This window comes from Monodelphis domestica, chromosome 4 (assembly GCF_027887165.1).
Source record: "Monodelphis domestica isolate mMonDom1 chromosome 4, mMonDom1.pri, whole genome shotgun sequence".
In the NCBI taxonomy this organism is placed as follows: domain Eukaryota; kingdom Metazoa; phylum Chordata; class Mammalia; order Didelphimorphia; family Didelphidae; genus Monodelphis; species Monodelphis domestica.
The window spans coordinates 90,368,911-90,396,222 of NC_077230.1; the positions used below are offsets into that span (position 1 = coordinate 90,368,911).

At 41.5% G+C, this 27,312-nt stretch overlaps 1 protein-coding gene across 9 annotated transcripts in view; it reads left to right on the forward strand.

The window, feature by feature from the left end:
- The window catches only part of KALRN (kalirin RhoGEF kinase), a 1,009,634-nt gene that overhangs the window by 732,689 nt on the left and 249,633 nt on the right, over positions 1–27,312 (forward strand). For 6 of the 9 annotated variants that reach the window (XM_056793564.1, XM_056793562.1, XM_056793561.1 and 3 more), the window contains one exon: positions 2,543–3,871. The exons of the other annotated variants lie outside the window; for them this stretch is intronic. In XM_056793564.1, coding sequence (XP_056649542.1) covers positions 2,543–2,605 — 63 coding nt within the window. In that variant the 3' untranslated portion in view covers positions 2,606–3,871. Of the gene's footprint in view, positions 1–2,542; positions 3,872–27,312 lie in introns of those variants that run through there. 9 annotated transcript variants of the gene reach the window in all.

Sequence of the window (27,312 nt, forward strand, 5' to 3'; positions counted from 1 at the left end):
AGACACTGGCAAGAGCCTGGAAAGAAGCAGAGAGAGGTGAGAAGCCCTCTTGTGTTCAGGTGATAGATGTAGGTTCCTTTGGCTAAAATGTCAATGGTGCGGAGATGTTAACAAGTAATTGCCTTAGAAAGAGGTTGGAGCCAAATGAGGAGGGACCTTAAATAGTAAACTGAGGAATGTGCATTTTATCCTTGAGGAGGGAAGGTGTCAAGAAAACTTCTTGAGCAGGAGAGCGATATGTTTAGACCTATGCTTCAGGAATATTAATTTCATTCAGAGCAACGTTTTCTAACTCCAAATCTAACATATTCTCCACTACAACACACTGTCTTCCTCTATATTCTTATTGCTGGAGTAGTTGTGTGAACAATAAGAGTTACCTGGCATGTTACCCTAGAGTTGGGGGGATTCACTTTTTTGTGTCATGGGCCCCTTTAGCATTCTGATAATCTATGGTTTCCTCAAAATAATTTTTAATGTATCAAGTGAAATTCATAGGAAATCAATTATATTAAAATACTACTGTCAAATTTTAAAAAATATCCTGAGGCCCCAGATTCAGAACCCCAATCCTAGAGGGAAAATAACGCAGCCTGGCCCCATCTCACCCTATCCCCTCCAAAGTTAATCATCATCCAAGTTTTCTATATTGGACACCTCAGAAGAGACTCATACTGAGGCTCTTTGACAACAGAGTAAATACAAACTAATAGGAAAGGATTAGGAAAGATGACAAAGGTACAAATAAAGAACATGAAAGGACAAATTCAAAACTCACAAAAGTAGTCCCTGAAAAAAAGTTAGACTGGATTTTTTTTGAGGGTGACTTGGCATTTTTTCTTTATAACATCAGATTGGTGCCCTTTGGTGTTTTAGTTATTGGTCCTGGAGTTCAGATTTGTTCAAACTAATTTAGGTTCCAGTTTTTAATGTGGGGAGTGGGGGAGGGCTCCTGTGAACCCAATCAGTAAGGTGTATTCAAGGCCCCAAGAATTAAATCATAGATTTAGACCTGGAGGGGTCCTTAGAAAGGGTCCAACCCCCCTCATTTTATTTATGAGTAAACTGAGGCTGAGATAGAATAAGTGATTTGCCAAAGATCAAATAGGTAATGTGTCAGAGATTGGCTCTGAACCCAGGCCAAGTCAGCTGAATCTCAAGTAAGGTTCTTTCTACTATGTTGAGTTATCTGAAATGGAGATTTAGAAACATATGATTATAAATTTAGGATCGAAAGAAACATGAGAGATCATCCGATCCAATTCCATCATTTTAGATATGAGAAAACTGAAATAGCAAAGAAATTCCCCAACTAGTGGTAGAATTATGGTAGCCTCTTCCTTTGGAAACTGCCAAAGAAATGATGACAATTAGGGAAAAAATTCATAGTATATTCATAAGAAAGATCTACCCAGAGGAAAATGAATGTAGTTGTAAGGATTGGAGATGTCTTCTCCCTTCACAAAACCCAATGAAAAATTATTCACATAATTCAGAGATTTAGATTCCACCATAGCCAGTTTTAAAAGTGAAAAGAGGAGGCTCATTTTTGTGTGCACAATTCTGTCTTTGCATGATCTGAATTACACTTTCTTCTTCCAAGTAATTTACCAGTCACCACTAAGGCTAGAGTCCATTGGCTAGGTTTATGGTTTGATCACTCTTTTCCTATCATGTAGTATCATAAAGGGACTGACCTAATAAAGGCCTATTGTTAAAACATAACTAAAGATGTGACGAGGACACTGCCTTTCACAAATACAGGAGAAGGGCATCTCCACCCGCTGGGATTGGTTTTATAGAACTCGAGGCCACAGCATTCCCTTTCTGAGGACATTTGTAAGACATATTGGCCCAGAGGTGTGAAGATGCTCCTGTGGACCAAGCACTCTTTCTCCAGAACCTTTTGGGGAAAAACAATATATATGCAGAAACAGGTTCCTAGGCACGTACAGTTAATATGACCCAATGAATTTAAGGAAAATATCTCTTTTTAGGGGAGAATAGGGAGTGCATGGGTATTTGGAAGAGTGGTAAGAAACATAAATATGGGTTAGAACACAGGTGTGTCTTAAAAGAGCCTCACGTTAAGTTACACCGACTTTTGAACTTCTGCTTATGCTTTAAGGAACTTTAGGAAGCAGTGAGGTGTAGACACGCCTAGTAGAGGTCTGGGCTAGCCAGAATTAAGTTAGCAAAGGCTCCTTGTTGGAGCTCTTAGAGACACTTGTTTGGATCCTTCTTGACCTCTTCCCTCAGCCCCCAGGAAGACCCTCCCCGGAAGGGGGAAGCAGCGCCCAGTCCTCCTAGGGAAAGGGAAGGTGCCCACATAGCTCTGCCCTCCACCACTCCCCTGCCTTTTTCCCCTGCTCCCACCAAAGCCATTGTGTATGATCCTGTGTCCTGCTGTAAACATTCAGGTGACCACAACTGCCTTAGCTTGCACGGATGATCTTATTCTGTGTTTTGTGAGGTTCTGAATCTCATGCAGATTTATGTAAATAATATGCAAATCACGGAGCCCGGGCCCTTTTCTTAACAGGACTACAGCATTGCTCCTCGGTGGCACCTGGGACCTGGGGATCCTTTCTCTACTTACGTTTAGCGCACAGCCCGGGACTTGTCCCTGCAGCCTCACCGGGTTAACCGTGCCGCCGTTGGGACCTCCCGCCTGGACTCCCACCACCCACTCCTCTTGGGACTGCCCCGGCAGGGCTGGTGTGGGTGCAGCCACATGCCTGGTGGGAAACACGCTCCAGGCAGAGCCTGCCCCTCCTGGGCTGTGGGCTCGTCCGGTGGGCTCCCCTGTTCTGCCTCTGGGTGCAATTCGAGGTTTTAAAGTTTCATCCGCAAAGCCCGATACGGTGTAGGTGCTGGGGACCAGAGACAGGCTCCATGGCGCCAGTGTGCCCTCAGCACCAGCATCCCACCCCGCCAGGGCCAGGGTTCCGTGAGGGAGGGATTCCGCAGAGTGGGAGGGTAGGCCAACGAGAGGAGGAAGACGAGTTGTTTGAGGATTTTGGCCCCTCCTGCTCTCCTACCCACTACTTGTCAACCTTCCCGACTCTGAGGGACAACCCATCATTCCGACTGAGCCTGCCTCCTCTCAGCCAGTAGGGAGCGCCAAAAAAGGGAGCCGCGGGGTGGGAGAGCAGAAGAAGGGCTTAGCTTGGCCTTACCAAACGTTTGCAGCAATCATTCAGCCATAGAAAATCTGTTTGCATCCATCCACCTGTACTTTCCAGTATCCCTCTTATGCCTCTCCTTGTATTGGGATCCCTGGGTTTAGAGCCCCCACATACACCCAGGGTCTCTTAGCTCCAAATATATTCAAAGATGCCCCCCTCTGCCCCCCATCCCCACCCGCAGAGTCCCAGGGAAGACCCTACAAGTGGAAGGGAGAAGCAGAGATGAAGCCCACCTCCCAGGGGGTCCCCAAAACTCGGGAGGAGGGGAGAGGCAAAGGACACTTATTTAATCCCATTTCCTAATTTTCTGGACTCATCGCTTTGTTTTCACTAGATCAGGCCTCTGTTCTTTTAGGTTGATCGCTCATTTCCATGGCTAGGTTAGTGGGGGGTGGGGGAAGTGACCCCTTGTTTTTCCAAAAGTTTACACTTCAGTTGTGTCACAGGCTTATGGTAAGGGTGCCAGACCGAGTACAGTGTCCAGTGCCCTGAGCTTTGCAGAGGCAAAGTCCCATGCTCTAGAATGGTGCCTGTCTCCAGAAGGGCCCCTGGGGGGTTGTACTTGACCACGAATCCAGGGGTGCACAGCGATATGGGCATTTGCATGACTGAGAAGAATCGCTGATGTCTTGTTTGCACATGTCACTTACTTGAATATGTTCCAATAAAATGATTCGAAAGCAGGCTGTTGCTATAAAGTGATTTATAAATCCTTCCTGGTAAGGACTGAGGCCCTTGACCAACAGAGCAGCCACCGCCCCCATCTCTTCCCTGGGAGAAGTTGGCCTGCCTGGAGTGGAGTGGGAGGTATCGGGAATGGGTAGAGCTCAATGTGGGCGATGGTCACAGTCAATGGCCTGTCAGCATCAGCACTTTCCTCTCCCGTTGCCTAGAAACAGAGTTTACATGCCAGGGTGGAATTACCATATGGAGCCAATGATTCTTTTTGTCTTTTTTTGAGGCAGCAGGTCAGGGTTATACAGCTGCTCTATCATAGAACAAACAAGGGAGAGAGGAGGAGGAGGGACAGACAGACAGACAAAGATTTCCCGTGGTCCTGTTCAGAAGTAATTCTTAGAAAATGCCCACATTAGCTATTTGATTTGTGACATGGAACCCTCTGTTCAATAGGATCATAGATCTGGACATGGAAGGAACCTTAGAGATTATTTAGTCTGAGCCCCTCATTTTTACAGATATGGAAGCCTACAGATGGGAAGTGGCTTTTCCAAAGGTCAAGTCTACATTGCAGCCCCCAAGATTGATGTCTGACAGTAAAGAGATAGCCATATTGCCAAAAGTACAAGTCCAGAAATTGTCTTCTTTCCTTGGCACTTTTCTACCCTCTAAGAGATAATATGGTATAATATCCAGAGAGCTGGCCAGGACACCAAGTCAGGCCCTGATTGTTTCAAGTCCTGCGTTTGTCAGCTATTAGATGTGTGACCCTAGGCAAGTCACTTACCTTCTCAATGATTTAGTAGGAGTTTCTTCCTTGGGAGTTCCCTATGCCAATGAAATCACATAGTCATTCGATATCATCTCCTCCCCCTCAAAGTCTACCCTCACTTTAGATCTTATCTGGACAGTAAACCAAGAATTCAGCAAATGAAGAGAGGTCTCTCCTTGTCCTTTTTTCTGTTCAGAATAAAGTTCAAGGCAAGGTGGGAAAGGATGGATTAGCAGAAACCCCATGAACACAATTATCCTATTCTTATACATCTCATTCCTGGGTCATAGGGGGTTCCCAAATGGAAAGAAAAGAAGGGAAATCAGCCAACTTCTATTTAGCTAATCTTGTTTTACAGCTGAGGAAGCTGAGTCTCATACATGTAGAGTGACTTTTCCACTAACTCAGTTGTGACCTTCGATGAGCCAGGACCAGAACCCAGGTGTCCAGATTCCCAGACCAGTGCTCTTTCTAAAACATAGACTTGTCTTTAGCCTGGGACCCAGCCTCAGACTTTCCCTGTGACATGATTCCCACCATCACCCCTGCTCATTTAGCTCAATGGAACATTTCCTCTCTGTCCGGTGTGTGCCAAGGCAGCTCCATATGCACCTGGGTCCTCTGTTCTCATGAGTGTTGAGCACTAGGGGGTCATTCTTGATGACAATTCCAGCAGCACACAGAAATACAGGGTGGTGATGGCAATGCCAACCATGGATTCAGGGTCAGGGCTTCCTCAGCCAATTAGGACATGGTGCTAATAAGATCAGGTGCAGTTCTCTTTTAGATTACCTAGATTTGCTCAGTTCCACAATCATATGTTGGGAGCCCCCCACCCCCACAGCCCCAAACGCAGATGTGCTATTGATCTCCCAAGCCCTCATGCGGATGCATTCAAAATTCACAACCATCTTCTAATGTCCCTACCTCTCCCACCCCCATCCCCAACTAAGGGGTGCTGTCTAATTCCCATCATAAAAATGACAAACATTTACATAGCACTCAAACATTTATGCCAACCTCTTTAAACCAGTGAAGTAGTATAAGCCTTATAATCCCAGTTTTACAAAATAAAGAGACGTGAGACTCACAAAGCCCAAGTAACCATTTTATAGTCCCATAACTTGTAAGCACCAACCCTTGAATTCATTCCCAGACCACCCAAAGCCAAGATGAAGGACTTAATCCAATGGAATGTCTCTGCCACCAAGCCCCATCATTCTTTGGTCAATCACGTGTTTGAAGTTACAGACTCAGACCCTCTCCTTGGTGTGACCCCAGCCCAAGACAGACAATGGCATGGTCAAGGATTGAGTACATATAGATGACTGACTAAAACACCAGATTCAATAAAAACATGTACATATTGCACATGAATAAACCAAGCTCAAGGTCATTGCATTTGCACGGTGAAGAGCAAGGCTAAGAGTGTGCATATGCAGGTCACTTAGAATGATTGTTTGAGATGAGGAAGCATGAGGGTCACCTAGACCAACCCCTCCTTTGATAGCCAAGAGAAGTGAGTTACCCAACATCAATGAGTTAGTAAATGGCAGAATTGGGATTAGAATTTGGATCATCTGACTCCATTTCCAATGCCATCCCAATGATACTTAAGATCAGTTATAGTTTCCCAAATCTCCTTTTCCTCTTCCCCACACCATGTCCATTCGTACAGATGTAGGGCAAGAAAGAGGAGGCAGCAATCCTTGGCCAAATCCGGAGCCCTTCTAGGCAACGGTCCAAGACACTAGTCTGAGAGTGGCCTCAGTTCCTTCTGAGGGTGATCAGCACTTATTAGCAGACTGGTTTAGCTCAAAAAACTGACTGACAGAGACAGATCATGCCAAGTCCGGAGCTTGTTTCAGGAATGAAGATTTTCTATTTTAATTGGCTCCATGACTATCTTATTTCCACTTGATGGGGTTACATTCAAGTCTCTTTAGGTCTATATAAGGAGTTTGGCCTCCAATGAATTCTCAGCCCCCAGGTGATTTGAGCTCAGACTGATTACTGAGAACAGGACCTGAACTATTTTTATTGGCAACCCTACTGTTTTTTTTAATGATAGATAGTGCTTGGCGATCACTCTCCAAACCATGTCTATGTGGTCAGAGGACAAAGCCAGCCCAACTAGATGATTTGAAAAGTATCAGCACCTCTATCACCACTGTCCCCCAACATAATAAATTCACTAGCCTGTACCAGTGTCTGACATTCGGAAGTGTCCCATCCTCTGCTAGGTCACAGCATTGCAAGCAGAAGACCCAGGGAAACGGGAAATGTCCTTGGAAGGGCCCACATTCCTTTAGCCCCTTAGCCTACATGAATTGACGAGATGTCCCAGCCTGTGTTCACACAGAGCCCGATCAGGTACATTTGGATGGAGGGCCTACATCAATACCAAGACATCGTGAGGACAGGCACTTGGAGAAAAAGAAAGAGGTGATAGGAGTGGAATGGGAGGCATCAACCACAGTTTTTAACAACTTCATAATTTTGCCTTGGAAAGAGTCTCCTGAAATAGGAGGAAGGAGACCAGGCATCTAGCTCCACTCAGTGCTGAGGTGGGTGGTGCTACATAAGCTCTCTCGCCTCAACATAGGGTCAATACAAACCTAAAAGGAGAGGCAGTTGACTGCCCCGTGGGGACCCAGCCTCAGAAGGGGTAGAAGTTTAGAAAAAAATCCAAAGGAGATACTACCAAAAGAGCATAGATTTAGAGCTAAAAGGGGTCATAGAGGCCATCTAGCCCAACCCCCTCATTTTGAGGCCCAGAGACTGACTTATTCAACCAGTGTCAGAAGATCATAGAATTATGGATTTAGAGCTATAAAGGACCCTCGGTCTCATTTTATAGATAAGGGAACTGAGCCTGAGAGAGAATTGAATGACCTCCTCAATGTCATACATCTCCAGAATATCATATTTTTAGAAGAAAAAGAGACTTGAAGCAATCATCTTGTTTAGATTCCTCTTGTCAAAGCTAAACCACATGACATAATGCAAGTAATTTAGTCTCCATTTGGCCTCAGTTTTCCCATTTGTAAAATATAAGGGTTAGATGAGATGGTCTTGGAAGTTCTTTCTAGCTCTACATTCATAACCCTGTGATTCTTGAGATACTTTCTAAATCAAAGATCAATGATTCGGTATACAAAGCCACAAGGGAGCAAGGCAAGTTTAGAAATTGTACAGATAAGGATAGATAGATAGATAGATAGATAGATAGATAGATAGATAGATAGATAGATAGATAGAAGTTCAAAGATTGAATGGACCCATGGAAAATGAAAACATCAGTAAAGATGTCTACCTCCTTTTAGCTCTCTAACTAGAGGCAGCTCCTAAATAAAGTCTCAAGGATTAAATGTGCATTTTAGGAAGGATGGAGATTGGTTGTTGACTGCCAGATGAAGGGTTGAGGGACATGGGGATTTCACCCCAAATGATACTTTAACAGGCTTAGCAAAGTGAGTATACTTCCAACCAGTCAATATCAAACATGAGATGGAACTAAAGGGCAGGACCTGGGACTGAAGGGCAGGGGGCAGGTAGCTGGGAGCTATCCTTGCATCCTTTTCTATAACCCAACTGAAGCAGAAATAAATTAGTATGAGAGTGGTTGAAGGACACTGTGGATACCATTGATGGGGCTTCTGTAAGGACTTTGTTTCTCTCTGTTTACCCCAGCTCCAGACTATGGTGACAATGATAGAATAATGGAACATTCTGACTGAGGGAAGGGGATTAGCTTTGACCATTTACCTCATGGCAAAAGGATTAAATTAATAGGTGACCTTTCTCAGAATTCCCAGTTTCTCAACAAACAAAACCCAATGACATATTTTAGGAGTTTTTAATTTCACCCCCTTAGGCAGCTAGGTGTGGATAGAGTACTGGACTTTTTTTTTCCTCTTCCTGAGTTCAAATCTGGCTTCAGACACTTATTAGCTATGTAACCCTGGCAAGTTGCTTTACTCTGTTTGCCTCAGTTTCCTTATCTGTAAAATAAGCTGGAGAAGAAAAATGACACACCGCTCCAGTATTTTTGCCAAGAGAAGAACAACAACAATTTCACCACTTTAGATTAAATATGCTAATTCACCCAGCAACATCCTAAACTTAGATATGGTTACTCATAAACCACTTTAACTAAAATATCCATTTATATTTATTTGCCATTTAGTACTTTTTAGCACATTCTCATTTAATCTACACAGTGACCTCATGAAACAGACAAGGCAGGTTTTCAAATTTTACATATGAGGGAAGATAGGCAGACAGGCAGATAGATAGATAGAAAGAAAGAAAGAAAGAAAGAAAGAAAGAAAGAAAGAAAGAAAGAATAGACACAGACAGACAGACATGGTAGTTGTGGGGGAGAGAGCTTTTAATAAGCATTTACTATGTGCTAACCTAACTGCACAGAAATTTTAAACAAGAATAAGTGGTGTCAGACTAGGACTAGAACTCAGGTCTCCTAAGGCTCAGCCCTACGCCATCCAAAACCATCAGAGCAAGAGCACAGAACTAGAAATGTAAACTCAGTTTCACACTCACCCAACTCAAGCAGTAGAAAGACAAACCTTTCAGAAAACAATCCAAGGAAATCTAAAGAAAAAGAAAATTAACTTTTGTAGTATATGCACTATTGCTCTATTTAGTTAGCATCAATAATTGAAAACCAACTGTATTTCTAAAGCATGTAGCAGAACGAGTGGGTTCTGTTGTCTGATGGCCAACGAATCGCATTATCGGCAATCTGAGCACATCGAAGTGCTCAGAAATCACAAAGGCAGAATCTAAAGTCATCCTTCCCCATACTCACATCTGTGATCCCTTCCATAAGTTGACTCCTCCATGAAAACACTGTATAATAATCATCTCCACTTCCATGGTGCTTCAGAGTCTGCCAAACACTTTGCATATCTCACTTGACCCTCCCAACAAGTCTGTGAGATGAGTACTGGAGGTGGTATCATCATCCTCGATTTATAATTGAAGAAAGGGGGATTTAGATGAATCAAATGACTTTCCCAATCTCACAACTAGTAAATGTTAAAGACAAGATACAATCTGAGTTTTCCCAATTCTATGTCCATCACTGTTCACTTCACCACCATCATCATTCTGATCACATTCAGCTCCAGTAGTGAAGCAACCCAGAAAATTGATAAATTTCCAACCCAGTACCAGTTTCGCTCATCTCCTAAAACCAGTGAAATTTGGATATAGAATAGAACCTAAGTAGGAACCTAAGAGATCATCTAGTCCAACATTCTCATTTACAGAAAAAGAAACTGAGGCCCATGGGGGGGGGGAAGTACTTTGACTATGGTCACACAGCCAGGACCACTGGGTCTTGAACCTTTGACCCTAAAACCCAGTGTGGGCTTTCATTCACTGGTATATTGTGATGCAGCCTGTGGCTGGCTTTGCCACTCAACCCAACAATATAATGGTGCTATCTGCCAGGCATGGATTATCTGTAGAAAACCTGCAACAGATTTGGAACTAAATGACCTGCAAGGTTTCTTCCAACTCTGAGATTCGGTGATGAGCTAACTGATGGGTTAATTGGATGTCAGCCTGAGCCAAACATTGTTAGGAAAGTAGATCTCCTCGGAGGATGAGTGGGAGGAGAAATTAATGCAATCCTTGAACACATACCAACTCGAGTGACAGTAATGAGAACTAGGGAGCAGGTAGGGCCAGTCAGGGATTAAATGTTGCTCAAATGAGTTGATATTTGTAAAGCACTTAGCACAGTGCCTGTCATCTTGCCTGTTACATAAATGCTAGCTATCATTAATGTTAATATTATTATAATTAGTAAGCATTGTTTGCAAGTTATTCCCATTTGGATAACAGAATCTTGAATGTCCAAAGGATAATAAAGGGCTCTGGGATAGAAGGTAGAGCAAAGCTATGCATTCCAGCTGGGTTGGCATACTACCCAAGGGTGTTATTGAAGAACATGACTTTGGGGTCTTAATTAAAAATGGCAAAGGGCAAATCAAGTTGAGAAAAATGTGGCATTGTGGGAGGTCAGAGGGCGGGACATCGACAGGAGAACAAACCTGGTGGGTGTGAAAAGCCCTCATCTGTTGTTTTCCAACCCACTTCTCACAGTGAAACCAGGGCTTGGCAGTGGTTCATCTGGCGCTAGCCAAATACAAGATGCTATATAACAAAAGAAAATGAAGCCAAATTCTCCTACCCTGCGGCATTTACCAGCAGCATGGCCTAGTGAGAAGAGTACTGGATTTGGCTTCAGAGGCCCTAGGTTCAAATCCCAGCTTTGCTATTTAACTTTGGAGAACTCTACCATTCTGAACCTCTGTTTCCTCAATTATCAAATAAGGGAGTTGAACTAAAGACTTTCTAAGGTACCTTCTACCTCTATATTAAAAATTCTTAATCTGGCATCCATAGATCCTAAGGAGATCTGTAGATAGATTTTAGGGGGGAGAGGTCCATGAACCTTATATTACTATGCATTTTATTTTGTACTTTTAAAACATTGTTCTAAGGAGAGATTTATAGGCCTTATCAGACTGCCAAAAGGATCTGGGACACCCCAAAAAAGTTTAAGAACCCCTACACTTAATCCCATCATCTAACTGGGAAGACAAGTTGGTACATTGAAACATATTGAGATAAATAATTAGTAAACAGGATCATCTACAGTACCCAAAGCCCAGTAGTTTGTCTCTTTAATTACCCCAAGAGCTCAAGTCCTTCCACACTACCCTAGAGAATTCTACATACATTGGCAGCAATCTGAAAATCGCTTCCCCCTAAGTATTCGGCCCTCAGGCTGTAATATTTGCACTGGCCCCAACTAGTTCTAGTCCAGACTGCAAGTTCTCTCGAGTATCTTCCACTCCTCCCATTCCCAAGGAAACCCCATAAGGAGAAGAAAGAGGAGAAGGCGGAGAATAGAGTATCTCTCAGTTATCTATATGGAAGACTTCCATAAAGTCTCTCACCTGGCAGGGTAAATTCAGACTCCCAGACAGAGGGACCTCAGAAGCATCCGTCATTTAGAGTAGCTACATGGCACAGTACAGAGGGAGTATTGCTTCGAATCAGGGAGTCCTGAGTTCTGAGCTCTGACCCCGAATAAATCAACTAATCTCTCTCAGCCTCACTTTTCTCATCTGCACAAAGGAAGGTGGACTCATTAGCCTCTGAGGTCCCTTTAGTCCTAAAGCTATGATCCCACAGTCCCAACCTCTCAGGTTACAGAAGAAGAAAATGAGACCCAGGGATGTTAAGTGGCTGGCCCAAGCCATCCATGCAATAAGCCTCAGAGGCAGAATTTGAATTCAGGTTCTTCAGTTCTTCAACTCTAGAGCCAGTGTCTTTTCCATCATCTATAGTTCTCAAAATAATATTTCACTGGCAATTGGCTACTAATTCAAAGGGTGTCTGATCTTATATCCTACCTCTGATACATCTTAGCTATGTGACTTTGGATAATTCACTTAACCCTCATTGCCTAGCCCTTACCACTCTTCTGCCTTAGAACTGATATTTAGTATTCAAAGACAGAAGATAAAGGTTTTTTATGCACATATGAACCATTGACTTATTTCTTTTTTTTTTAAAACCCTTACCTTCCATCTTGGAATCAATACTGTGTATTGGCTCCAAGGCAGAAGAGTGGTAAGGGACAGGCAATGGGGGTTCAGTGACTTGCCCAGGGTCACACAGCTGGGAAGTATCTGAGGCTAGATTTGAACCCAGGACCTCCCATCTCTAGGCGTGGCTCTCAATCCACTGAGCCACCCAGCTGCCCCTTCCATTGATTTATTTCCATTATTCTTACTAATGAAATTTCCATTAGCCCTCTTTTTAGACTCTGAACACATGAGCAATGCCAATGTCCATAGCTATTCGGGAGCACATAATGAGAAAAGTCTTCATCTTTCCCAATGTCTTTTCCTGGTTAAAAAAAAAAATATTAGGGGAGTAGCTAGGTGGCTCAGTGGATTGAGAGCCAAGCCTGGAGATGTAGGGTCTTGGATTCAAATCTAGCCTCAAATACTTCCTAGTTGTGTGACCTTCAACAAGTCACTTAAGCCCCATTGCCTAGCCCCTTATTGCTCTTCTGCCTTAGGACCAATATACAGCATTGATTCTAAGATGGAAGATGAGGGTTTAGGAAATAATAACAAAAAATATTGGACAACCTCTCAGAGTGTTGCTGGCTCTTGATCAACCCATTTGGATCCTCTAAGCTTGAAATTTAAACTCTCCTTGGACTTGTTTTCTCCCAAGACCAAGCTAAGCCCAATTGGGCTCTGGAAATTCTAGACCAGTGGTGTCACATTCAGACAGAAATCAAGGCTTCTAAACCATAGATAAGGATCCCTGCAGGTCACATATTGACTTAGAACATGTCACAATTTTACATATATATATATATATATATAATACCCTGACATTATATATCAATACATGACTAATTAATCTATATTCTAATAATTACTATTATCCATTATAGAATCTTGTGTTATATACAATATAACATGTAAGTATATATTCACTGAATACATAATTTATTTATCTCATCATAAATAATACATCAACGTATTAAAATCAGATAGGAACTTCCTTTTGATCTGATCCAGGTCCCACTTGTGAGTGATGCTCATGTAGTCCATGATCCCTCTACTGTAGACCTTAGCACAGAATTATGCCCCTGTGCTCCTCGAGATGCTTTCTCTACATTGTGAACTCAACAGCATATGCCACTACGGAAAAGACGGTGCTGACCCAGACTCAAAGGGAGAAATCGTTGTGACCTATGACTGTCATAACAAAGACTTCCCGTGTCCCTAGGATTGCACGACATATACTAAGAATCATGAAATTACAGAGTATGAGTACTGTTCATGCCCTCTGGTAGTTTATAGTTTTCTTGGAAAGCCAGGACAAATGGGAACTTGGTGTAGGCTGATAGACCACTAGACCTGGAGTTTGGAAAACCTGGGTTTGAATTCTATCACATATATTGACTAGCTAGCTGTATGGACCCTTGATGAGCCATTTAACTTCTTGGGTCATAGGTTTTTCATCGGTAAAATGAGGGATTTGGCCTCATTGACCTCCAAGGAGCCTTCCAGATCTACATCTGCAATCACAAGGTCCTATGAATTGATGGAGATACAGATATAGAATCAGGCTGCAGCAGGTTTTGTCCTGTAGTTATCCATTAAGTTTTGCACTGGAAATACCCATACTGCAACCCCTGGACAGACAGTAGTACCCGTACGTACAGTCAGCCTGCACCTTTGGATAAAACAGGACTAAACAGGAAAATGCAGCTTTTTAAAACATTTTTCTGTCGGGTTTTTTTAAAGAATTCTTTATGAGTCTTGTCTTGGTCTAGCTACTAACTTGGCCGGGTAGCTTCTGATGTTGTAAAATGAGAAAGTTAGGATGGATTGTGCTTAAGGTTATTTGCCATTTAAAGATTCTAGAATCCTCCTCTTTTGCCCAAGTCTGACATTCAAGCACCCACAACTATTGTTACTATGGGTAATACAGAGCAGATTATCTAGACTCAGATAACCAAGAATGAGCAACAGAATTAAATAGTGCATGAAGGAAAAGGCTCCTGGACTTTCCTCAGAATCAGGTGAGAGCCCTAGCTTTTCCTTTGTACTTGTGTACCAGGCACCTAGCATAGTGCTTGGTACATGCGGGGCACTTAATCAATCTGTTGATTGAGTGGCATTTCCTTTCCTAATTGCAACTTGATAAAGAAAGGTCTCTCTCCGTTGTTAAAAAATATCTTAGAGACCTCTTTGATTCCTTTCCTCTATAACTAAAGATCAAGTGGTAGACATTTATTATATACTACTATTATATACTATATATACTATGTTCAGAGTACTGCCAGCTCATAAGAAAGGTATAAAGTTTAGATTAGAAGAATTCTATTCTTTTGTGGAGCTCATAGTCTAATGGGGAGATAAGTGAGATATAAGTAGATGGAGAAATGGACATAGACATAGATATAGAGATATATGTATAGATACAGATGGAGAGCTAAGGACAGCTAGGCTGATGCAACGAATAGAATGCCAGGCCTGGAATCAGGAAGACTCGTCGTCCTGAATTAAAAACCAGCCTCAGACACGTACTAGTTGTATGACCCTGGGTAAGTCACTTACCCCCATCTCTTTTAGTTTTCTTATCTGTAAAATGAGCTGAAGAAGGAAATAGCAAACCACTCCTGTATCTCTGCCAAGAAAACACCAAATGGGGTCACCAAGAATTGGACATGACTGAAAACAACTGAAGAATGAGGAGATATATACCCATATAGAATGTACAATTTTATTAATGTAACTCCTTGGTGAGAAAACTCCTTCTTGCAATGTGGGTTAGCACTTTCTTTGCAATTCATAGTGTCAGAGATTTGCTTAGAGCATTCAAGTGACTTGTCCAGGATGATATAATCAACTTATGGGTCAGAATATAGGACCAGCCCTCTAGTGACTCAGATACATCCCTCTGGTATTGCATGATATTGAGATGTACTTTGGAGATTTATAAAAAGAGGGGCTATGTGAGGTCTGGGAGCTGGGAGTAAGAGAGGAAGTCATGGGCAGGGAATTAAGGAAGACTTTCTGAAGGATGTGGCATTTTATTTATAGGAAGGGGAGACTTTAACAGACGAGGGGGAAAGAGAGGGTCAGAGAACAATGTGAACAAAACCAGAGTGGCCTGAGAGCAGAGTGTATATTCAGAGGAAGAGAGTAGCCCAGTTTAGTCAGAGCTTAAAATGTATGCAGGTATGAGATAAATCAAGAAAGGGGGGTCGTATCTGACTATGGAAGTTGGCCCAACAGGCCAACTAAAGTTTCACAAGCTCTTCTGGTTATCATAGGCAGTCCCAGCCCCAGCTGGGACTTGGTTAGCATTGGTTAGCATTAGTTAGCAGTTTCCCTGTCAAAAATCACCCCTTCTACATTCATAATGTTTTTTTCTTTTTTAAATCTTTTCCTTCTGTCTTAGAATCAATGCTATATATTAGTTGTTAAGCAGAAGAGTGGTAAGGGCTTGGCAATGGGGTTTAAGTGACTTGTCCAGGGTCACACAGTTAGGAGGTATCTGAAGTTAGTTTTGAATCCAGGACCGCCAGTCTCCAGGCCTAGTTTTCTATCCCCTGAGCCACCTAGCTGCCCCAGTGTTTATAACTTTTGAAGGGAAATGAAAACAGCTTCTCCTCATGGAATGGTTGCATAATCTTGTCACAGCAGATTTTTGAGGAAGGGGAAAAGAACAGAATCAGGTTTCCTTTTGAGGACCCAAAAGGAAAATCAAATTCACTACATAGCACTGTGTAGTGGAAGGTGCTTTTGCTTTTGAATGAAAGGCCCTGAGTTTGAATCTACCTCCTTTATAAGGAATTGTCAGAGGTGATTCCCTCAACCAATGTACCTTTGCTGCATTTTATGATCAGGGGCTGGAATGGGGAGGGGCACAGGGGATACTCAGAGAATGGAAATGTTACATGATTTTCCCAGGGTCACACAGTCAGTAACTGGTATCAGATGTGAGACTTGAACCCACGTCTCCCTGGTTTTAAGACCAGCTCTCTCTCTACTATGCCATGATGCCTTTGAGAAAAGAATGGAAATAATTCCAAGAGATGCAAGAGATGTTGGGTGCTAGACTTGACGACTGAGTGAGGGGCTGCAGGACAAAACTTTGCAGTTTATCACAACATTTTGAGTTTAGGGGGACAAGAAGGAATGTGGTACAATCCAAAATGGGAACTGTTTAGAGAAGAGAGAAGGCTTGTAGAGGCTGGGATAGAGTGATCCTAAGTTCTGCCTTCTTTTTGTTGAATTTGAATTGATGGGACAATTGTCTTCACTTCCTGTGTTAAGATAGCTGAGAAAGAAAAAAAAACAAGACTGATTTACCCTTTATCCAACAATAATACTCTTTAAACAAAAGTTGTCCTTATTTACAATGTATAAACATTTCACTACTCATTAAATTTCAAAATAAAGATATAATATTGAGAAATACAATATATTGAAAATGCCCCGTATGGCAACTTTATGAGACGATATAACTGAAACCACATAGAATACACAGGCATGAACAAGAAGTGTCCTTCACATTTCTTTGTATCTCCAGCTTAGTACAATGCCTACTTATCAAATGCTAGTTAACTATTATCAATATTGTTAAAGGGAACAGACAAGATCCACAGATCATGTATCCATTTGAGTATTGTTAGTGACATAGAATGAGAGTGAAAGAAATAAAAATAGCATGGGACAGTTTGCCACTTCCCCCCCCCCCCAAAAAAAAATCAACTTCTATTGACCTGGACTTAATTTAACTGTGGATTTACTTCTCGAGCCTGAGAAGAACTAGCTTGCCCCTAGCTTTTTTCTTAAAATTGAAGACCTTCCAGTATGATGTTTCTTTGGTTTCAGAGAAGCTGAGGCAGAACATGATGGGAGAGCATCTTACTTCAGTCTGCTTCTACCCACTTGAGTTCATTAGACTTCAATAGAAGCAAAACTGCCCAATTTACACCAGTAAAACCCATGCCTACTTCCCACAGTTAGTACTATGTGGATCATCCCTTTCCAACCCCTTCCTTTTAACAAGAGCTGGGTTTTTCCTCAATCTTTTATGTTTCCTTTCTATTTCATAGCAAAAACAGGACAATATGAAGACAAAATAGTTTCCATTCTTTCCCATCTGTGTCAATCGTGACTCCTTCCAATCAGGAAAAATTACACATAACCACAAATTTTGTATCTCTCCAACTACTCCTTCTTCCCATCTGATCTGCTAACTTTTGTTAAAATTATTTTGCATAGAATAGCTTTACAACGACTAAGTTGATCAATCCATGCCAAGCCTCTTACAGGGATTTTGCCTTATTTTCTCCTCTTGTTTTCAAAAGCATTTTAGAAACAGCATTTTAAGAAACACAGTTACCCTTACTTAGTGACAACAAGGGGAATTGGGGAATGCAAAGAGTGAGATATAATATTCCAAATAGCATATAAATATTATGTCCTACTTATCTATTCTTGACTTGAGGGGTTTTACATATTAAAGTACCTTGTGAGATAAGATATTTATGGATAAAGCTGGATAGAGATGAGCTAATGGCAGATGGAATGAATGTTTGGGGACAATGGGTTTGAGCAGATTTCAAGATTTGGGCTCTAAGCTTTCAGCAGCTGGAACAAAAAGGGAAACACACCAGGTTACCCAGTTTTCATTTTCTGGCACAAGAGAAATTACATTGTATTTTACTACAAACACTCTGAATTGCAGGGTTTTGTAGCCATTCCTTTTATCAAAACTACCATCTTTGAGCAATGGGGCTAGGCTTACATAGCCATGATTCCAGCTAATTCAATGACTGCCTTTAAAGCACATCCTATGTACAAGTCCCTGGGATACAGAGACAAAAATGAAACACTCTCTGCCTTCAAAGAGCTTACATTCTACTAAAAGGATATGACTTGTTCAAAAACACATAAATATAAAATAATTTGAAAACCAATAGAGTCCTAACACATGGCTAGATCAGGAAAGGTTTTCCAGATGAGGTGGCATCTGAATTGGCATTGAAAGTAGCTAGAGCTTCTAAGAGGCAAAAGTGAGGAGGGAGTGCATTAACTACCTGGTGGAATTATGAGTTGACCACATTGACTGAAACACAGAGTGAGTCCAAGAAAAAATATGAAATAACCTTGCAAAGACAAATTATACTCATATGGTAGAAAGCTTTAAACACCTAACAGAAAAGTTTGTGTTTTATTCCAGAGGTATTAAGGAACTACTCAAGATTTTTGAGTGGTGAAGTGACCTGGTCTGCCATGTATTTTAGGAATATTCATTTGGCAGACATTTGGAAGCTAGATTAGAAAGGGAGGAGGCTGGAAGCAAGAATTCCAACTAGAAGATCATTGTAATAATCCAGGCTAGAGATGATGCTGGTTTGAACTAAGATTTTTAGAGGGAAAGAAGTGATCAATTAATCAATAAACATTTATTAAGTGCTTACTGTGTGCCAGACACTGAGTTAAGATGGATGCACAAGATGCTGAAGAGGTAGAATTAACAAGATTTGGCAACTGATTGGCTAGGGAAGAGGGGAGATGAAAAGAGGATAGCAAAATCAAAGATGCCTCCAAAGTTGTGAAAATATGTGGTGGTACTCAAAAATAGAGAACAGAAATAGAGAAAGTAGACTAGTAAGTGTAAAGAGAAAATAATGAGCTCCATTTTGGACATGTTGAGTTTAAGATGTTTGTTAAATGGACATCCAAGAGAGATGTCCAGCAAGCAGTTGACAATCTGAAAAGGGGGCCACTAAATGGTCAAAGAGTCCGTTGCACAAATAAAAGTTGAAAACCCCTACCCAAGTCCAACTCTCTTCATTTTACAAATGAAGAAACTGAGGCACATTAGAGAGAAGTGAGTTATTTAAATTTACACAGCAAGTCATAGAAGAACCAATACTAGAACCCAGGTCTCCTGGTGCTGAGAACAATTCTACTGAATACAATTTGCCTTCATAAATGTTTTTCCCAAGATCTAGAGTCATCCAGATTGAGGTTGCTCCAAAAGGCCTGACTAGTTTGTGAAACTACTTGCAGATCTAAAGAGAGCTAGCCAAATCCCAAGAGAAGCAATGAAGGGGAGGGAAGGAGCAAAGCAAAACTCTGTTTATTGGGGAGAGAGAAACATTCTGCCAGATGGCAATGTCAGGAAATGCCCTAAAATGGCTCTAGTTTAAAAAAAACACCTTATAGCCCATATTTCAGACATATTAAAATACATTGCAAACCTCTCACTAGCATTTAGGTTTTATGTGTCCCTGGGAGCCTCTTGGATCCCCTCACTAAAGTGCATTGGTCCCCTGGGAAGGAACAGATAACAAGCGATATCCAAATACTATCCCACTTGTGATATGGGAGCTGAGAGATTTGAGATGTTGTTTATATATACTTAGATAGATGCAAATAAAAAAACATATACATATACACACGTACAAATTCATACATGTTCTAGGTATGGGATGCCGTGCACACTGCAATATACATGTGCACCTATTTTGATTCATGCACATACACAAATATTTACACATATATAATAAATAAATATAGTGTGTGGTTACATTAGATTAATGTGATAATAGTACAAAAATAAAAAACATTGGTTTAGATGAATCATTTCATCGCAATCCACTGAGACCCTACATCTTGGCAGGCATTTTCTCCCTGGGCTAAGCAAGAAGAAGGATGGGAGAAAGTATCTAAATACTTCTGTATTTAGAACTAACTGGGTAGTACAGTGGACCTTGGGCAAGTCACGGAGCCTCTCTATTAATCAGTTCCTTCATCTGTAAAATGGGGATAATAATGGTATCTACTTCTCTTGGTTCTTATGAGAATAAAATGAAATAATATTTGTAAAGCACTTAGCCAAATGCTATAGGACAAAAACACTTAAAAATGTTTTCTTGAGTTAACTATGCAGCTCAGTGGAGAGAGAGCATAGTCTAGAGACTGAAGGCCCTAGGTTCAAATCTGGCCTCAGACACTTCCTAGTTGTGTGACCCTGGGCAAGTCACTTGACCCCAATTGCCTAAACCTTACCATTCTTCTACCTTGGAACCAAAATCTAGTATTGATTCTATAACAGAAGGTAAGGGTTTAAAAAAAGTTTTCTTCCCTCCATCTTATGTCGATGAAGATTGAGGAAGATGGAGTTCAAGGTGAAGATGGTTAGTGGAATATACAAGGAGTTGTAGAAGAGAATGGATCCTAGGATTCTCATAGCAGGGACAGGGAGGAAGAGGAGGTGGGGCCAGTGAGTGAAATTCTGCTGAGTCTTACTTATTCTAAATGACCAGAATGCAGAGCAGGAGGAGAAGCAACCTATGCAAATCAGCCCTTTTATTTCAGTATTTTTGTGAGAAGATTATAGGCCTAATTAAGAAAGTAGACTTGAGCAGTATAAGGTCACTGGCTAGTGACCTTATACTAATATGGCAGACTAATATGGCAGACAGAACTAGTACGAACTCTTCTTGAAAAATGTGTCCTCTGGGTGCGCTGTCTCCTAGAGGCTTTGAGTCTTTATGATCATACTTGACTTCTTAAAAGTTTTTGATCCAAATCTGTTATTTCATTCACGTGAGGAATATCTGGTGTGGAGACTCCTCCGACCAATCTGGCTCATCATCTGAAACTTGTACGTTTAGGGAGATTTGGGGTGTGTGGAGAGATGAAATGACTTACTAGTAGTGTGGTCAAAGACAGAAGCTGGACCCAAATTTTCCTGCCTCCAGTCATCTGGACTTACACTATTAGGGACTGCCTCTTGAGTTAACTCAAATTCTCCAACAGATCTGTGATCTCGCTGATGTGGGTCCACTCACCAGGAGTGTAGAATTAATGCAACTTGTGTGTGCCTGTCTGTCTTGTGTAAGCCATGGCCATGCCCTCCCATGGGCATGGCGCTTGGTCACCTCACTTTAGAGTACTTGCAGTGCTTGGAGTGAGCACGGTAAATCAACTACCACAGACATGATTGCTGCTTTTTGTTGTTTGGTCATTTCGGTCAGGTTCGGTGTCTCCATTGGGGGTTTTCTTGATAAAGGTCTTGGAATGGTTTACCCTCTCCTTCTCCAGCTCATTTGACAGATGAGCAAACCAAGGCAAACAGAGTGAAGTGATTTGACCAGGATCACACAGCTAGTAAGTGTCTGAGGCCAGATTTGAACTCATAAAGATGAGTCTTCTTGACTCCAGGTGCAGCACTTTATTCACTGTGCCATGATTACGAAGGAGAAAATAGTGAAATTGTATGGGGAGCTTAACAGGTTCCTCCTAACCAAATCAACACATACCTAGATACTTGATGACTTCTGGGTGATGGAGGGCATAGAAGAAGATAATGGAAAATCTTTTGAAAAGTATGGTTTAGGATCAAGGGAAAAAAAGGAAGCTTCAGAGCTGTATATTAAGAAAACTTCATTGAAGAACAGAATCAAAAGGATTAGACATGCAATAACTAAACAATTCCACTCCAAAAACATGGAATTGATCTTTTTTTTTTTTTTGGTAAACCCTCACCTTCCATCTTAGAATCAGTACTATGTATTGGTTCCAAGGAAGAAAAGTGGTAAGGGCTAGGCAATGGGGGTCAAGTGACTCACCCAGGGTTTTCTTTTTTTCTTACCTTCCATCTTAGAATCAGTACTGTGTATTGGTTCCAAGGCAGAAAAGTGGTAAGGGCTAGGCAATGGGGGTCAAGTGACTCACCCAGGGTTTTCTTTTTTTCTTACCTTCCATCTTAGAATCAGTACTGTGTATTGGTTCCAAGGCAGAAAAGTGGTAAGGGCTAGGCAATGGGGGTCAAGTGACTCACCCAGGGTTTTCTTTTTTTCTTACCTTCCATCTTAGAATCAGTACTGTGTATTGGTTCCAAGGCAGAAAAGTGGTAAGGGCTAGGCAATGGGGGTTTTAAGTGACTTGCCCAGGGTCACACAGATTTGAGGCCAGATTTGAACCCAGGACTTTCCATCTCTGGGCCTCACTATCAATCCACTGAGCCACCCAGCTGCCCCTGGAATTAACCCCTTATCTTAATGGAATGGTTACCAAGTTAGGGGTCAGTTTTGAATCAGCCATCTGTGTGAAGTCATTGACCCATCAAAAATCATTGACCAGTCCTAAAATGTTAGACTAAAGGTCAAAATTCACATCTAATTAAAAGAAGAAATGGAAATGAGAAGATAAAGCCTATGATTTTTAGCAACTCCAGCTCAAGCTGTTTAAATGAATCATCATTTTTTTTAAAAGGACAATTGTGACGATATTGTTTTTAATACCAGTTCTTTGAGAAGTTGAGTTTAACTGATCCCAAACAATAAGAATGCCAAGTCCAGCAAACATTTTCAAGCATGGTGGTTATAGGCAACGTTACATTAGAGTACAACGTCATGTGAAAAAATTTAGAAGGAAGCTATTAGGCGATTATAAGCAACAAAATAGTAAAATGTGATTGAGGGGAAAATAAGCTTGCATAGGACTTAACTCTGTCGCTGACCATCTAGACCATGTCCTCCTGAAAGCGCCTCTAGATCTTGCTAGAGAGAGGACTGCAAAGAAATACGAAACAGAACAGATTCTGCTAGTTTTTAAAGCAAATTCTTTCCAGCAACCACAACAACGAAAGGACCACCCTTAGATTCTATTACTATAGTATATGGTATACTTTGTATATATTCTTAAGAAAATGGGGTGGAAGGGGCAGCTGGGTAGCTCAGTGGATTGAGAGCTAGCCCTAGAGATGGAAGGTCCTAGGTTCAAATCTGGCCTCAGACACTTCCCAGCTGTGTGACCCTGGGCAAGTCCCTTGACCCCCATTGCCTACCCTTACCACTCTTCTGCCTTGGAGCCAATACACAGTACTGACTCCAAGATGGAAGGTAAGGGTTTAAAAAAAAAAGAAAATGGGGTGGTAGGGCCAGCTAGCTGGCTCAATGATTGAGAGCCAGGCCTAGAGACAGGAGATCCTGGGTTCAAATATGACCTTAGACAGTTACTAGCTATGTGACTAGGCAAGCCACTTAACCCTGTTAGCCTCAGTTTCCTTATCTGTAATATGAACTGGAGAAGGAAATGGTAAACCATTCCAGTATCTTTGCCAAGAAAACCTAAAGGGGTCATGAAGAGTCAGATACAATTAAAATGGCATGATAAAAGAAAATGAAGTTTTAAAAAATAACTTGTTTTGAATAAATGGGAAAAATCTGTGCTCAGGCTGACATAACTTCAAAAGCACTAAGGGGCTGATTTCCAAGAGATTTCAGAGATTTCAAAGGCAAGATCCCCAGAGGATAGAAAATATCACATATGGTGCCATGACCAAAAAAAAGGTAACAGAGGTGGCCTCAGCTGATGACCTACATGCCCATTTTCTCATTTCAATTTCAAATTTATGAGAATGGTCTATGGGGACATGGAGAGTATTGCTGATGAAGCATTAGAAAGAATTAGGTAAAACAAGACTTTTTGTATGGTTTTCTACAGAAATCTCCACCTTTATAGTCCTACTAACCCCAAAATATAAAGATATGAGCCTGCCATGCATCTTTCCTTGTGAATATTTTATAAAATTTACTTGTAAGAACAAAATGCAGTCTTAAAAGCACTCCTCAGACAAGATGTTTCCTAAGCATAGTCAAATCATATCAGATTCTCTGACAGATGTTACCTTAGACTTTCCTTTGTTCAGTCACTTCCTGAAATCAAACAGAGAATCAAACCACCAAAAATGGTCACTAGTGTCAGGGAAGATCATCTCAAAGGTCTCTTCCAGTGCTAAATTCTATGATCCTATATAGACCAAAAAAATCTAATATAGAAAAATGATTCCATATTGGGAATCAGTATGGAGCTAGGTGGCACCGTGCTGGGCCTAGAATTAGGAAGACCTGAGTTCAAATCCAGCCTGAGACACCTACTGCCTCTGTGACCCTGAGCAAGTCACCTAAACCTGTTCACCTCAGTTCCTCATCTATAAAAAAAAAATCCCTCAAAGATAGTTGTGAAAAGCAAATAAAATAATATTTGTTAAGCACTTAGCACAACATCTGGCATATAATGGGTGCTCTATAAATGTTTATTCTCTATGATTCCCTGATGTTGGCAAGGGTTCTCCAGGTGCTTCAGTTCATGGATGATTATGCTGATTATATCAAGCTGGAGGATACCACAGGAACCCTAGAGTGGGAGTCATTCACTACAGAAGAACTAAATAGATAAAGAACCCATTTCCGAGTGATCGTTTGAAGCTAGACAATGAGTCTAAAGAATTCGTTCATCAGTATGTGTGTGCATGCATGTGTGTAAGTGTGTATACATGGGTGTACATATGTGTATATATTGTGTTGCATACATTGTGCACACGTGGGTGGATGTGGTATGCACACATATGCATTTAGGTGCATGTGTGTATATGTGTTGTGTACACATACGCATGCATTTGTATATATGTGCATATAGATGTATATAGATGTCCCAAAAAGTTTTAGTGGTTGTAAGCTACTAAAGCTTAAAACTGCACGTTTATGTGTGCACACACACCTACCTCTACGTGTAGACATTGTGAAATATCCCCTACATGACTCAGCCATTCTGCTTTTGTTTAGCTTAGCTTTATCTAGCATTTTCTGATAGATATCTTCAGGCAGGGGCTCTAGTTGGCCCAGAATTGGAAAGAAGGATAAGATTGGAGTGAATGCCATTTGGGAAGTTCCACGGTGCTCACAACAATCCCGAGCTGTTCATCGCTGTGAAAGCCCATCTTTTGTCTTTAATCATTCCTATGACCCCTTGATTCTAAATATCAACCAGTCCAAAGCCGCCATGATCAAAGAAGAGTCAAAGATAGCAAGTGAGTGTGGTAGGCAAAGGAAAGGCATAAGGGGGTTTGAAATGGCGGAATGTGATTTATACATGAAGAGTAGAATAAAAGCCATCATCAAGGACATTGGGATTAGAAAAGGAGGCGAGTGGGGAAGGAGAGTAAGGAGTAAGCCAGTGAAAAGTCTTGAGTTTTGTACTTTACTGGTATTGACAAGAAGTGAAAAGAATTAGAGGAAAGCTTCTATGGAAGAGGAATGGAGGACTTAGGACATAATCCACACAGAAGTGTATGGAGTACCCACCCCAATGAGAGCATGAGCACACCAAAGTATCAAAGTGCCTATAAAAGATCCTATTTTGAGTGCCCCCTCTTGCCCCCTCTCCCCAATATTTCACCATATGCTGCCACTTGGTTGCCTGCCTGCCCCTAGGACCAGTTCCAACAGGAGGACTTTAGAAACAGTCGGATTCTTGGGCCCCATTTTGTGGGATAAAAGCAGCTATAGAGTGATGATTGGGAGTAAGAACAATTATCTGTCACCACCGGCATCGAGAGATGTCCTGTTCTCAAACTGTTGGCCTTTTATGAGCAGAGTTGAGCTGAGAATGCTCGTTCACCATGGCAGGTCTTTACAATCCCCCGGTGCCATCATCACCACTTTAACCCAGTTAGCAACAGGATTCTAAAAACTGCTCAAAGCAACCGAAAGTGTTCTTTGCCACAGTTTATGCCAAGAACTTGCCTTCTATTTGCAAATACCATGAGGTTCAAGCAGCCTCCGGTGTTGGGATTTTTTTTTTGTTTCATATTTTGCTGAGAAAATGCTCCAAGTCTGAGCAGATACATTTTGTTTTTCAGATTTCACAAACGCACAATTATGTTTTGTTTTGTTTTTAAATACCGTACAAGTTTGTCAACCCCTCTCTCTGCTACCTTGACAGGGGAAAGAAATACAGTCAGAAGAGTAGTACATCTTTAGCTGCTATTAGAAATTTAAAAATAAAATGCAAACCCTAAAATCCAGTGCATTACAATGTCCATCTTAGTTTCAGACCACTTCAAACAAAGGTTATTAGGCGAGACTGATGGTGATGATGATGTTGCCCATAGTGGAGAGGCCTCTTTAGGTTTGAGAAGAAGGCTGAATCAGATTACCATTGAGGAGATGATTGGAGAAATGGCTTTAAAGGATGTAGAAGAGACTTGTACATTCGGAAAAAAGGCATAGTAAGAGCAAGAGATAACAGGTGGACAGTCCCCCTGCTCTAGTGGCAACCTGGGTAATGTCACCAGAGCTAGAGGAAGACTTTGAGGAAGTTGGGCAGTCCTCCCTCCACTTTGATTTCTGCACCTATCCCCGCCCCACTTCAGATAGAGGATTTATGGGAGGACAAAAGCAAGAGCTGAAAAGGATGAGTAGTTATTGATGGCTTTTGATCTGCACCTTTGGGGGAATCCTCACATCAGTGGGATAAGTCCTTCAAAACATAGAAAGAGCAGCAGCAGTGGTAGTAGAAAATAATGCTAATAAACTTACCCTAAAGACCCATGCTCTACTTCCTTCTGATACAAAAGTATCTCTGGGTTCTGAAAGATTCTGCTACTGCAGACCATACCAAGAAAAACAGAATGCCCCCCCCCAAGCTGGACACTATGATCCATCAAATGACTATATGTCCAAGATCCAGGAACCAGCCTACCTACATGTAGACAGACTCAACTCACGAAGGCTCTCCACCAAGACACTGATGGGTTGCAGTCTGCATTTATGAGGGGAATATTTAAAATAAGCAGGAGGAATTTCACAAATGGGACAAGTGCGTTGTGAAGAAGGAATAATTCCATTCAATACATTTATAAAGCACTTACTATGTGCAAGTTGCTGTTCTAGGGACTGCACATACAGAGACAAAAGTTTAAAATAGTCCTTCCTCTGAAAGAGCCTATATCCTACTTGGGAAAAATGATATTTATAATATATATATATATATATAAACTATAAACATAAGACCATAAATGGATATTTGAGAAGGGAGAAAACATTAAAACCAGAGGCATCAAAAAAGGCTTCCTATTAGAGGTGGCTCGTGTACTGGCATCCATACCATGCTTGACAGTTCACACAATTATTAGTAAGCATTAATTATTGGAATGTTAGTTCATTCAGTCCTCATGACAATTCTACAAATTTTTTTAGAAAAGAAAACTAAGGCTGGGAGAGGT